Here is a 14462-nt window from a genome sequence, read left to right on the forward strand (position 1 = left end):
GAAACATCAATGATGAGAGAGTCATTGATCGAGCCCGCAACTGGGGCATGTGCCCTGACCGGGAATCAAACCCTGATCGCCTGGATCCCAGGTCGACGCTCAACCGCTGAGCCACGTCCGGCTGGATAGGCATATAATTTTTAAACTGTCTATTGACTGTTGATTTCTTATTTAGTTGAAAAGAATATGGTCCATATACTTTCAGTGTTACTTTTTTAAAACACAAATAACTCATAATTTTTATTCTCATATTTAAATTTACTGGCATATTTAATCAATTTCTGTTGTCAACATTGATAACTTCTTGTACCCCTTTTGTTCTCTTTGAATTTCCTTTTATTTTTGTAACAGAGGATCCTGTATTAGTGTTTTTAAGTTAGGGTCAGTAGGTGGTAAAGTTTCTTAATCTCTATATCTGAAAATGTTTGCTTTTGCATTTACACGTGAGTGGTATATTTAGCTGGTTGTAAAATTTTAGGCCGACAATTACTTTCATTCAACACATCAAAGGTAGTATTCTATAGTCTTCTACCATCCTTTGTTGCTAATGATAATATCTGCTGTTCTCTAATTGTCATTGTTTTGTAGGTTTTAGGATTGACTTTATGTTCTGCAATTTCACATAATATGTCTAGGTGTTGGTTTATCTTTATAATGCTCAGTATGCAAAGTATACTTTTGATCATAGAATTTAGATCTTTGTTAAGTTCTGGAAAAGGCTCATCTATGTCTTTTCAAATATTGTATCCTGCCATTTTCTGCATTTTTTCGTTCTGGAATGTCTACCAAATGTATGTTTGAGGCTTACCTCTCTCATCCTGTCCTTTGTTTCTTTATTACTCTCTTACTTTTAATTCTGAATTCTACGTGAATTCCTCACTATTATCTTTTAGTTCATCTGTTTTCTCTCTGACTGTATGCAGTCTAGTTTTTGTCACCTATTGAGGTTTTCTGGCTTTGTTCTCATGTCTTTTTCAATTCCAAAATTTCTAGTTTGTTTTTATTCACATCTCCCTATTCTTGTTTTATTTCCACCTGTTTTTGTTTTGTAATTGCCTGCTTCTTTTAAAATTTTTAAAAATTTGTAGTGAAATTTGAGATGGTTTGGAGTTGTTTGAACCTCTAATTTATTAATATGAGTAATTAAGGACTGACAGAAAGTCCACATTAATGTTTATACACTTAGCTATGGCTTATTTAGCTGTGGTTATTCATGTTGTTCTCTCTCAACTTGGACCTTCAATAGAGTGAAAGCTTTCAGAACTTTACAAGAAGCCCTCAAGTGCAACTATGAACACTGGCAGATCTGGGAAAACTACATTCTCACAAGCACTGATGTTGGGGAATTTTCTGAAGCCATTAAAGCTTATCACCGGCTCTTGGACTTAAGAGACAAATATAAAGACGTTCAGGTAGGATATTAATATTTTGTTATTTCAGTTTGTGTTTGGCATTAATACTTGATTAATGGATATAAATTGTTTACTTGATTATAAATAGGAAAATGTTCAGTTTACAGTAGGCCCTGTTAATAACTCTCTTTAGAAGTACCATAGGATGCTGGTGGCAGTAGTGGGCAGGATCGCTCCATAGTGGGTAAGTCATCACTGAGGGAACGTCTTGATGGCTAGTGATGAGCTCAGTCATATATAGCTTCATTGCACATTTCTGTCATCATGCTTTATGACAACTAGTCAGTGTGGACCTAGGTGATTGATAGATTGTCTGGAATATTTTTATCTTGGCTAAAAAAATTTAACCTAATTTGACTCTATAAGTTCAGCAACAGGTGTCTTTCATAAAAACCTCTGATATTCTTATGTTTGACACCACCTTACCCCATTCTATTTTAATTTGCTTTAAAATTCTCTTTTTATCCTTTTTCTACTTCTTTATAGATGCGATTATTGTCCTTTTAATTTGTGTGTGTGTGTGTGTAAATTCACACTCATTTTAATACAGACTTAGGGTAAATTAACTACAAATTATTCTTTTTCCCCACTATTTGTAATAAGACTAAGTGGATATACTACCTTTTCATTTTCTGCCTTTTTTATCTGTCTTAATTTTGACTAATGCATAAATTAGTATAACTTAAGAATGCTTTTCTATAATAGTTCATATCTATATTCACATCTGGATTATACATGTTTTTGTTAATCTATCATAAAACTAACTTTCATGTACCTGCCTACTTAGTCCCTGTTCAGTGTTCCAGTTTCCTGCTACTGTAAACAATGCCATGGGCATCCTTGTGCTCCTTGCAGCCCTTATCTGTCCTTATGCTTGTCCTCAGGGTGATTCTGATGTCAGTTCTCCCCCGGCCCCTTCCTCTCCCTGTCCCTCTCCCCCTCCTCCTCCTCCTCTGATAACTTGGCATTTTGGTAAAGAATTTAAACAATGCGTTATTATACCCCACTTGCCCTTTATAAATAGAAGGGACAGGAAGAGGGTTAACATATATTGACTGCTTACTATGTTCTTAGAACATCACACAGGTGACCTTTTATAGGACATAGAGTGTTTGAGGAGGATACTGAGTATTTCTCATTTAACAGCAGTGACCAGTAGCCCAGGGAGGTTATACAGCTTGACCAGTCTTATGGCCGCCGGTAGGAACTGAAGCTAGACATCACATTTCGGCATGCCCGTTTTCTTCTTCGTGTTGACTTGAAGTCTGTGGGAAGATTTATGTTAAAAAGCACATTTCCCCATCATCTTAATGTGCATATGAGAAATTGGTGTATAATGCACATCATAAAATGCACAGATCTTGGGTGTAAATTTGGTGTGTTTGAACCATTACATATTCTTATGCAACCACTTCCCAAAACAGATATGGACGCTGCCATCACCACAGAAAGTTCTCGAGAGCCCCTTCTAGTCGGCTGAGCCACCACCCTTCCCCCCAGCCAGGCATTACTTTCTAAGTTCTGTCACCACAGTTTAGCTTTGCTCTTTCTTGAATGTCATGTAAATAGAATCATATACTATGTGTTCTTTCATATCGATGCTCTTTGTGTGGCTTTCTCTGTGGAGTTTTCTTTGGGGAAGGATTGAGGTGGTGTTGATGTGCTTGGGGCAGGTTGCCAACCAAACGGAAGTCCTGAAACAAGTGGTGGCTGAGCATTACCTGAAGGAAAAGAGGGGAGGGAAGGAATGTGCTTTACACAAACACTATCTCTGTAGAGTAGGTACTATCTCCACTTTACTGCTGACATGCTCACTTAGGTGAACTAGTAAGGCCAATGTTTCATAGCTCGCAAGTGGTAAAAGCCAAGCCTTAGACTCTGGAGTCCAGCCTGTTTACCCGAAAGCCTGTGCACACCTTTTCCACACACTAAAATTTTTTTTCCCCTGAAGAAATAAAAAAGAATATGTTAAACTGCCTACCTCATTCTGATAACCAGGGTTTGGGGAAGGCAGGGGTCAGGGTTATCAGACCAGGAAACAGAGCAAGTTCTTTGGAGCGGTCCAAGTGGAGCAGGGTGCTAGCCAAGCTGGGAGGCGGGAAATGGCTTTGTTTCTGGCCTTGGGCCCTCCTGGACGCTTTTGTTACTAGACCTGAGGCAACCCAGTTCCTTCCTGCTTTGAAGACCTCCAGGACCAAAGGCCAACACCTTGTGCTTTAGGCCAAGATTTAGGTGAGACTTGGCCAAGGATTTCAAGGCTTGTGTTGGAGAAGAGGGTAGTTGCACTTTTCTCTTTGTGGAGACTTCAGCATTTATGAGAATTGCTTCTCCATGTGAGAAAACGTCAGCTCTCTTCAGGCCTAGTGGTGGTTCCCCACCACTATGGCCTGCTTGCTGCATCCTCCAGGCGTGGTCTATGATGGGGGTGAGAAATAGGCTCAGGACAGAGATGAAACAAAGTCTTTATCACCGAAATGAACTAGAGGTCAGGTAAGGGATTCAGAAGTCATTACAGGGAATCAGTCATGTGACATTGGTTTAAGTAGGATGCAACGGACTGCAGGGCTGTTTATACTGATAAAAATGAAATCCCTCTGAGCATATGGGCTCAAAAGTAGGCTTAGATTATTTGGTGATATACCAAATGAATTCCAAATGGACTAAATATATGTGAACTATTTTTTCATCTCATAGAAGAATTAGGAATAGAAGTGGATACTTACCAAATTTTCTAAACTTTGAAACAAGAAAAGAAGCATAAAGGAATTTTTATGACTTCATTATAAATATATGTTACAAAAATATTTGTAACAAATAGTAAGATAAAAATCTAAGAATATCCTTGTTATATAAAGAGTTAACATCTGCTATAGGGATGAAATGGGACAGAATAAAGGATTCAGAAACAGACCCAAGTAAGTGTGAGAATTTAGTATGTGATAAGGATGGCATTTAAATCTGTGGGATAAAATTAGAGGATTCAATATGTATTGGAATAGTTGGCCAAGCATTTAGGACCAAAAACTGAAGCTCTGCGTCACTCCTTAAACCAAAATAAACGAAAATGGATAAAATATTTAAATTGAAATGCCTTGAGAAGCAGGCCTCTGTTGTAGTAAGAGCATAGATTCTGGGGTTAGGCAGCCTGGGCTTATCGCCTGCCTCCGCCAGTCACTAGCTTATATGGCCTGGGGTGAGTTTCCGCGATCGCTTTGTTATTTACTTTCATAAAGTAGGGGTGATAATAGTACCTGCCCCACAGGCTGGTTGTGAGGGTTACATGCCATAATATATGTAAAAGGCTTGGATAGTGCCTGGCATAGACAAGTGCTATTTAATTGCAGCTGCTGTCATCATCACTGTCTTTATCATCATTAATGAAAGAGTAAAATCATAAAAGCACTAAAAGAAAGTATGGTAAATATTTTTATGAGCTTGGGGGTGGAGAAAACATTTTTAGTCATGACACAGTGCCATACTTCATTAAAGAAAAGATGGAGAGGCTTGATATTTTAAATTTCTGCATGTGAGGAAAGAATGACTGACCAGTGAGTGGGATGCTGGAAGTCATAGCCCTTTGTAGGGGCAGGCTGTGATGTGACAGCCATTCATGCTGTGCCCTGGCGAGAGTTTGTTTCAGTGATTTCATTTTGTCTTGATCTTTCTACTTAGTTTCCTAAGGCTGCTATAACTAATTACCACAGTGTTGATATCTTCAAACAACAGAAATTTACTCTCTCCATTAGTTCTGAAGGCTAGAATCTGAAATCGAGAGGGCTGGGCCACTGCTCCCTCTGAAGGCCTCTCCCAGCTTCTGGTGGTGCAGGCGCTCCCCAGCTTGTGGTGGCATCACTGTCTGCTTCTCTGAGTCCTCCCGTCTTCCTGCGTGAACATCGGTCATTGGCTTTAGGGCCCATCCAGTCTGCTGTGACCTCAACTTATCTAATGAAATTTGCAAAGACCCTATTTGCAAATAAAGCTCACATTCCGAGGTTCTTTATAGGCAGGAATTTTAGGGGGACACTATTCGACTCACCACAACTGCGGTGCTCCTTTTCAGGGAGAATGCAGCCCCCCCCAACTGTTTCCTCATGTAGGCTACAGTGAGGGATGGGATGTTGGGCCAACTGTGAGATCCCAGAAAAAAATCAAGTATTTTACTAATTTAGTATGCTTCTTTTGTACGCTAGTGATTATTTTAGTAGGCTATCACTTTCAAAGCACGTTAATTCTTGAAATGTTTACAGAATGAGCACTTAAAATGAGTGGTGCATATTCATACACTTTCTTCTGTACTGGTACTTTCAGGTTTAAAACCATGTATGGAATTGTAATATGAATTTCATTCCTTTCAGATTTAAAACTACACATGTGGGATTATAATATGAATTTATAGGCAGAGATAATGTACCTTGTCCAAACAAGAAAGAAAAAACAATTGAATCTTCTCTTGTCCACTTTTATCACTGCATGTAATTAGGACCGTAAGTCTGAGCTCACCTTCTTAAGTGTTCACGCTCCAGAGGAGCTTCATTTCCTCTGCCACATGTCGTGCATAGGTCAGAACTCATGAGCAGGGTGATGCACTGGTTGTGTGTCTGTTAGCCACACTTTCTGAAAGAGATGTGTTCATTCAGCCTTTCTTTTAGGCACAAGTATTTAATGAGTCAGTACTGTGTGCCAGGCACTGTTAGACCCAGTGATAAAAGCTGATGAAACATGGTCCTCTCCCTGAAGTTCAGAGTACGAATAAAGATACGGGCACCCTCTCTTGGAACACAGTGTGGTCTGCAGACCATCAGCATCAGCATCACCTGGGGGCTTGTTAGAAATGCAGAATCTCAGCCCAAGATGGGTTGATGTCTCCATCCAGGATATGTAGCTGACAGGCTCCTGAGTGTTGCCAGTGCTGTTGGCCCGTGGGCCAGGTCAAGCTGGTTCTTTCAGTGGGCCCCCCCTCACAGCAGTAGATGATTGAGGATGCACTTTCTATGCCTCTAGCAAGCTGTCTTGAGATACATTGTCTAATGTAGATAGATGTGCCTTGTCATAACAATGTAGCCTGCTGTTGGACTCAACCCATCTGTCCCCACCTAAGCATCTGGGACAGAAGGTGTAAACAAATGAAAGCAAGATGACAAGGAGTTGCCAAGTGGTGAGTGGCCCTGGGGTAGTTGGAAGGACGAGATGCTTTCCGGGTACCCTGCATGCCTGATGCAGGTGCGTTAGCAGTTTATCATTCAGCAGTTAGGAAAAGCCAGGACCTCGTCAAGGAAGAGGGATGGATTTGTGTTTCACTCTGGGATAGGAGTGTGAGATGTTGATGGGACATGCTGGAAGGTTTGAGGTGCACCGTCATGGAGTCCGGAAAGGAGTCAGGCTGGAGCTGTGCTGACACTGTCGGGTAGACTTGGTAAAATATGTGAAGTTACGGGTGTGGGTCAGGCCATTCACAGAGCACTCAAGGTGAGGAGAAAAGAGCCCTGAGCACAGTGCCCTATGAAAGAAGAGCACTCCAGGGAGCCTGAAAAGGGACCCCAGAGAGGTAGTCAGCTTGCAGTTCTGGAGAGTGGCTCAGGATGGCTTGAATTTTATTTTTAAGAAGTGTAAGGATGAGCCCGTGTGGCTCAATTAGTTAAGCAAACATCATCCCATGCACCAGGAGGTCGCTGGTTCAATACCCAGTTAGGGCACATGCCCGGGTTGTGGGCTTGATCCCCAGTAGGGGGCATGCATGAGGCAGCCGATCGATGTTTCTCTCTCATCAGTGTTTCTGTTTCTCCCTTTCCCTTCCTCTCTCTGAAATCAAGAAAAACATATTTAAAAAAGAAAAGTGTAAGGATGATGTTCTAACAGGTCTCATGAGGTTTGTCATGGTCGTTGATGATCGTGATGGTTGCCTTTGTTTTGTGTTATTGTTTGGTTGCTTCTAGCTTACCATTTTCTTCTGTGCATTTTTTTAAGGTTCTTAAAATCCTCGTGAGGGCAGTGATTGATGGGATGACTGATTGCAGGGGAGATGTCGCAACCAGCCTCAAAGGAAAGCTGCGGGAGTTGTTTGGCAGAGTGACTTCAAGAGTGACAAATGACGGGGAAATCTGGAGGCTGTACGCCGAAGTGTATGGGAATGGGCAGAGCAAGATGCCTGATGACAACGAAAAGGTAGGTCCTCCTTCACTCCTGGCTCTTGTCTGGACGTGTGTGTAGTGGATGTGCTTTTCTCGTGGTTGGAGGAAAAGTTGAATGATTGGAAAGATAAGTTTAATATGCTCAAGTTTTCAGTTTTGATTGAGTCTTTAACATAAGCACTTTGAATTGTGGGCAGGTTAAGACTTGTAAGCATTCATCTTTTCTCTGTCCATGAATTTTTCTTATATAATTGCTCTCTGTTTCCTGTCAAAGGATCGCTAAGCTGCTTTCTTTCCTATCAGAGCTGCGGCAAACGGCTGGCGCTCAGTGTTTCCTCTGCACCCTTTCTACAGGCTCCTTGCAAGGACGAAGGGAGATTGGGAACCAGGACAAAAGGGTGTTTAAATCTGAGATGGGGACTATGAAAGCGAAAAAGAAAAAGGAGCCAGATAAGAATATTGGAGAAGAGCTTTTAGAGTCTAAACATGAAACCTTGACAGAGGTTGCCCTGAGGTCTCACAGGCACACCGCTTACACTGCAGTTATGCCTCTGGCCTCTTAGCTTAGAACGTGCTGGAGCTTCCAGGGTTTCCAAGTTTGGAATGATTGTGTTCTTTTCAAAACATCCACAACAAATCAAGTGTAGTCCGGCATGAGTTTGGAATTAGCCACAGCACAGCTGATCTATGGGATCCTTAGCTGCCCTCTCCTCCCTCAGTCCACCCAGCTGCCTTCTCCCAGGACCTTCTAAGCTGGGGAACGCACGCACGCACCCACTCCCGCCTTCTGTCCTTCCACATCTTCCTGAACTATGTGCTCCCTTGTCTGTATGGAATTAGGGTACTCTGAATTCTTTCATCTGTGACTTCTCCCTCAAGAACCGGGTTGTGAAAGGAAGAGTCTTAAACTCTTGTGAGTTTTCACACCTCCCAATAATTCTGTAGTTTCACCAAGTTCATACCTCATCCTCTTAACTGGTCTCTTAAGCTGATGGCTACGAATGGTAAGCACATGTGTACACTTCCTGTAGATTTCCACGTTGGGCGTTTGTGTATTTCTGTGTGCAGGGAGGTGTCTCTGTCCAGATGCATCACTTCTTTTCGGTGCTGATCACTGTTGGATGTGCTTCGTGCCCCTGCTTTGATGAGAGTGAGGGAGACTGTGCTGTGTCCCATGGACACTGGCTTTCCAGTTGCAATTAGTTCCAGGAAACAGTTTGAAATGTGAATTCTGCTTGTTGTTCTGAATGTTATTCTTTTTCTTTCCTCAGGCATTCAAGTATCTCTCTAAGGCCTATAAGTGTGACACACAGTCCAGTGGTTGGGAGAAAGACACTGCATCATTTAAGGAGCTGGTTCGGAGAGCCTTAGAACTTGCACATGGTACTGATATAACATTTGCTATCCATGCTGTATTTGAATGTATTTTTACTGATAAGGCAGTAGTCAAGAGCAAAGTTCCATTACAAATAATTTCAGATTCTTTCATTATATTGAAATTGTTGTATTTAATTCAGCAAACATTTATAGATCAACTACTGTGTAGCAGGCATTTTTGAGCAACAAGAAGAAATAGGATGGAGGCTTAAATATTTAAATACTTATTTGAGTAAATGATAGGTATTAGAAATTTTAGAGATGTGAGATATCTTTACAACTCTAACCTTCATGTCACACAGAGTCTGTTTGCATTGATACATAGTATTAAGGATATATGTTAAATTTTCCTGACTCATCGTCTTCCTTTGTAGATGAAAATATTTATTCATAAAATATGTAGATTTCTGGGATACATAGCAGTATACAAAGAGCTATTGCATATATAAAAGAAATTAAAAATATAATCAAATATCTTGGAGAAATGTAGTGGGTGATATTTGAGGGGAGGAGCAACCTTATATATAAAGTTGTATACCTGTGGGGTAAATATAGTTCAGATAAAGGCTGTTTTTAATTGTATGCATTAATGAAAAATATACCAGTTAAATTTAGTGATGCATTTTTATATTTATATTTGATTATGGGTGCATGATGCCCTGGGATTGCAGTTCAAATAAAATGATGACACCACAATGTTAAGAACTGAATCACAAGCACTGTGAAGCCATCCTAAAGTCCTCCTCTAAATTCTTCTGCAACTAATAGTTACAGCAAGTAAGAGACTGTGAGGGACGAAGGAAAGGGCAGAGCTCCGGAATCAGGGGGGCCCGAGTGCCAGGATCTGCTCTCCCGCACACTTGCTGGGTAACTCTGGGTAAATTACCTAACCTCTCTGAGCCTTAGCGCTCTCATGGGAAAAAGGGGATATGCCAGCCTATTGTAGTTATGAAGATTAAATGAAAACACAAACATAAATGAAAAAGATAACATTTAAAAAATACTTACCGTTATCTTACACATGGTTTAAATGCTAATCCCTTGCTTCTCCCCCCCCCCCCCCCCCCCCCCGGTTCTTCTGGGGCAGAAGATCTCAGCTGTGTGATAAGGGACTCAGACTAAAAGAGAAAAATGAACAGGATAAAGTTTAACTTGCCTTTAAAGATGTAACAATATTCAAACAAGCTAGAAATGGATTTAGTAGTTAATAATTCTACTATGGCCTTTGAGATCATTGATAAAAATATATAAATATCCAGTTTCCTGAGTCACCTACACCTTGACAGATAAGGCAGAAGTGTAGCTGAGTAGCTGTGTAGCTGAGATTCAGTGTAGAAAGCCTGACACAATTGTGAGAGACCAGTGGGAGGACCGTCTGCCTGGCTAGAATGGATGTGGATGTGCTGGCCTCGTGGCAGGTGCGCTCAGCTGGAGTTCAGGCCTTATGCCTTTGACCTTGTGTCTGGGGAGACCCATGCTCAGCTGTGTTACATACATAATCATAGCAGGGTGCCATTTACTTTGAAGAATTTACCTACGTCACCCTGCCAGCCCTAAGCATTTCTGTGAACGGCTGGCTGTGGAACAGTTAAGGCCAAGATATTTTCTGTCTTCACTAAGTTATGGTATTAAGCCTGTCAGATATAAACAGGCAGCTTAAGGGGTACTCTAGGGAAAATCTTTATTTTGCATCTTAAAGTTGGTTTTACACTATTTTTGATACTTTTTTCCATCAGAGCAATACTTTGAGAAAAACAACTTTCTCTTCCTTTCAGTTCTCCTCTGAATTGTGGGTGCTCCTGCAGCACTGTAAGCAGAGAGTGTGGGTGCTCAGCTTTCATTTCTAGTGACAGTTTAGATTTACGAAGATGAGTCCTAATCTGCTCTTTGTGGCTCTTGTGTCCAGTGCTCAGCGGGAGACGAGCTGGCTCTCTCATTCTCTCCACCACTATACCTCCCCAATGCTGCTCTCCACCCACCCAGTTCTGAAAAGGAAATATAACATTAAAAAACCACATCATTTATTCCTTGTTGGATTGCTATTTTTAGGAGTAGCCATGTGCTTCAGAAAGCTTGATAAGACATTGCCGCCTCTCTATGTGCTTGAGACCCTTCTGTAGCAGCGCTGCCACTGTGTGCCCGTCTGCTGTCTGCAGGGTCTTCCCCGACAGCCTCAGCGGTTCCGGTTTCTGGGCAGGGCCGGCAAAGGTGCAGTCTTTCTTTGCCATCCAGGAACTTTTAAAATAATAGTTTTTCATTTTACCTAAAAATCTGCCTGGAGGAAAAACACTGCTCTCCTAGGTTTCCTGGTGATTTGGAACAGCAGGTTCTCTCTCTTTCTCTTTTTAATTCTCTATCTGCCTGTCTATTTGTCTGTCTGTTTTTCTCCATCTCACATGCCTTTTGGAGACAGGCTTGGGGAACGGGACTAATAGAGTGTATGTTTGTTTTTTTGCTCTATTTTTGTTTTTCTCAGAATGAAAATAAAGGATTGAAAAAAGAATCACAGCTGTTTCTGATGTCAGTTAGGCATTAATCAGCCCAAATGCCTCAGCCGGGGTAGTTACAGCTTTCCTCTGCTCAGGGACACAGACATCGTATTGCTCACCACCTCTGGGTTCAGCCCTTTGGGAATGAGTCTGACATGGCCGATTACCATGCATCCTTTCACTCCTTGGCTGAGAAAATGTCAAAGCCTAATCATTATTTTGAAATAGTAATGTTAAATCCAGTTTTTACAAGCCATGGAAGATATTATTAATTAGTGACCAAACCATTTTGCCAGGCGCAGGTAACCTCCACCAAATGATTAAAATTTGCATGCAAAAAGAAACCCATTTCCTATCCCTGGTCTAAGATCTAGAGTACTAAGTAGACTTCAGCAGCTACAGGCTGTAGTGTAGTTTTAAAATGCAGTGTAGTGATTGTTCTGCTTATAGTTAGCATCATTCAGGGCAACAAAAATGAGAACAGATCATACAGAAACAAACACCAGCATTATGTTTTTACAAAGCCCTTCTCTTGTTTTTATAAAGCATTAATAGCTGGTCTTCTGCCAGGGAGGATCACGCCCCTTCATAATTTCAAGTTTCAGGAAAAGGGGCTCTCCAGAATGCTGGAGGCAGAGTCCTGGGGGTGAGGACTTCCTTCCCCCCCACTCCCTGCAGATGCTGGGCCAGGCAAGGCTCAGCAATCCCAGAGCCTGGCTGTGTTTGCATCCTGAGTACAGGCACCTAGGTTGTTGAGATCAGTTCTCCCAGATGGTGATGTAAACCCTGAGTGTGAAACTGCAGTAGGAACTGAGCTCTGACTATTTGTCATGCCACTTCCATGGACGAGTATCATCAGCAGTCGTGAGTCCCCATTAAGGACTCAGTCCTGGGGAAGCCACAAGAGTGATGCATCTGTGGGCACTTCTGTTCAATTCCATCTGTCAGTTTCTGCCTGATTTCTCTCTCTCTCTCTCTCTCACTCTCTCTGTGTGTGTTTGGGGGGTGTCTCTTCCCAGTGATCTTGTAACTCACCAACATTTACCTATTTTCTTCAAAATTCTCCTTTTACCAATAAGTTGTCCTTCTTAAAGAAAGTTAAAGGGGAGAATTTTGCACGTAATTAATATCCTCCTTCCAAATTAAAAACTTCCCATGGAGAAATGTTTCTAAAGCCTGTTATTATAAACTCTTAATAAATAATTGTGGAGTTGTTTTTTTCTTACCTCTGAATGATCAGCAGTAGTTTTTATGGATGTTTTCCCTGTGTTTGTCTTCAGTGGCTGTGAAATGCAGCGAAAACAAATCCAGCCCCCAAGAGGCTGTGCAAGCGCTTTCCTCAGCTCGGCTCAACTTACGGGGCCTGTCGTCTAAAGCGAAGGTGAGAGTGGAACGTGGATTAATTAGGATTGTCCTATAGAAAAAGGCTTTAGTGCCAGCCAGCTGCTCCTAAATCTTCTTTTACATTGGGGTAATTTTAGGGCCACGTTACATTTTTTATATTAACCCCCAGGTAGTTAGTTACTTGTACTGGTGAGGATTTTATTGGCCCAATGGCTAGACCACCCTAAATGTGAGTAAGTTAGAACTCTTAGAAATTAATACTTACAGTCCAGCCCTTAATGCTTTCTCTAAATTAAATTAAAACTGTACTCTTCAGTTTATTATGACTTTTCCCAAAGTGTGGCATATGTGCCACTGGTAGCACTTGGGTAGCCTTAGGATTTTAATATATATTTATTTCAGTGCATATTAGAAAAAGCATAACTGGCACATTAGACTTAACAGTATCATGAATGTCATGCCTATTTCTCATGTGCAGTAATGCTGAAATGTTTCTTTTGAACAAGACTTTTATTATATGAAAATTAAAGAAAAAATAGTAAGTAGATTGTATGTGGATTTGACAAAAATTGTTAAGGTAGACGGGTGACTCAGGTTTGACAATGAATGTGCATACCTTCAGCTTACACTTGTGGCTGTGGGTGGGTGCTGGGGGCTGGAGCATGGGGTGCCTGGAAATCACCCAGTTCCTGGGCTCAGTAGGCAGATCCTAGAGCGGCGGCCGTGGAGCATATGGAACTAGGCTGCAGTGCACCTCCCAAGGCAGTTCCTTTTACAGGAGGGGGGCTCATTCATTTTTATTTCATTTTGCTGGGTTTTTTTGCTTTTACCAAATCTTGATCATCTTTGTGGCCTCTGAATCCTAAGCTATAATTAATTTTCCAATAATTAGCATAAAGGGTCCTTTTTATATGACCATGAATATAAAGTATATTTTTTGCTTGTATACACAATGAATAGGTTTGTTTTGTTTGGATGATAATATCTCTTCATCCAAAAACCATTCTATGACACTGAACTGACTGATCAATATTCATAGCACCAATTTTGAAGGCAGAGCTCATGTGAATTTACAAGTTCAGGCCTGTTGTTAATTACTCCATTACTTGTTGCAGCTTGTACATTTCCAGGGGGTGAGCAGAGCAAACACTGCCATTGCTGCTACAATGTTGCCGTATCATCCTGCAAAGCGAGCTTTCATTCTGTACTGTCGCTATATTATTTTAAAGAGATTTTCGTTGTTTTGATAGTTCTACTTTGTTCTTTATGCTGCAGCAACTTTTTACAGATGTGGCCAGTGGAGAACTTTCCGGGGATTTAGCTGATGAGATAGCAGCTCTAGACACCCTAGTACTAGACCTCCAAGACCTAAGCAACCAGTTCCGAAACCAGTATTGACCATCCTGGGTCTGGAAAGGGTGCCATCGCCTTCTGGAATTTCCCTTCTACCTGAAACACAAGATACTGATTTTTAAATAAATTTCTCTTTTATGGCTAACATTCTTGTTTTTGTGATTTTTCCAAATGTTTGAATTTCCTGAAGTACAGTAAGTGAAAAGTCTCTTATTTCCTTAGCTTAGTTACAGTTGAATTCAGTATTTTTTATTATTCTTGAGGTATTTCAGCAAAAAGCAAAAAAAATTGTAGTTTTCTTTCTTAGCATGGGGTTTATTCTCTCTTAGCCTGAAATGAATTAGATCATTGTTTGGAAA

At 41.1% G+C, this 14462-nt stretch overlaps 1 protein-coding gene across 1 annotated transcript in view; it reads left to right on the forward strand.

Annotated features, from left to right (window-relative positions):
* The window catches only part of TTC27 (tetratricopeptide repeat domain 27), a 105932-nt gene extending 91684 nt beyond the window's left edge, over positions 1–14248 (forward strand). The window contains exons 16-20 of the mRNA XM_016218982.2: positions 1247–1412; positions 7377–7574; positions 8812–8923; positions 12687–12787; positions 14026–14248. Of these exons, the coding sequence (XP_016074468.2) occupies positions 1247–1412; positions 7377–7574; positions 8812–8923; positions 12687–12787; positions 14026–14148 (700 nt within the window). The 3' untranslated portion in view covers positions 14149–14248. The remainder of the gene's footprint in view (positions 1–1246; positions 1413–7376; positions 7575–8811; positions 8924–12686; positions 12788–14025) is intronic.
* Positions 14249–14462: the final 214 nt, after the last annotated feature.

Source organism: Miniopterus natalensis, chromosome 13, assembly GCF_054644295.1.
Source record: "Miniopterus natalensis isolate mMinNat1 chromosome 13, mMinNat1.hap1, whole genome shotgun sequence".
NCBI classification, from domain to species: domain Eukaryota; kingdom Metazoa; phylum Chordata; class Mammalia; order Chiroptera; family Miniopteridae; genus Miniopterus; species Miniopterus natalensis.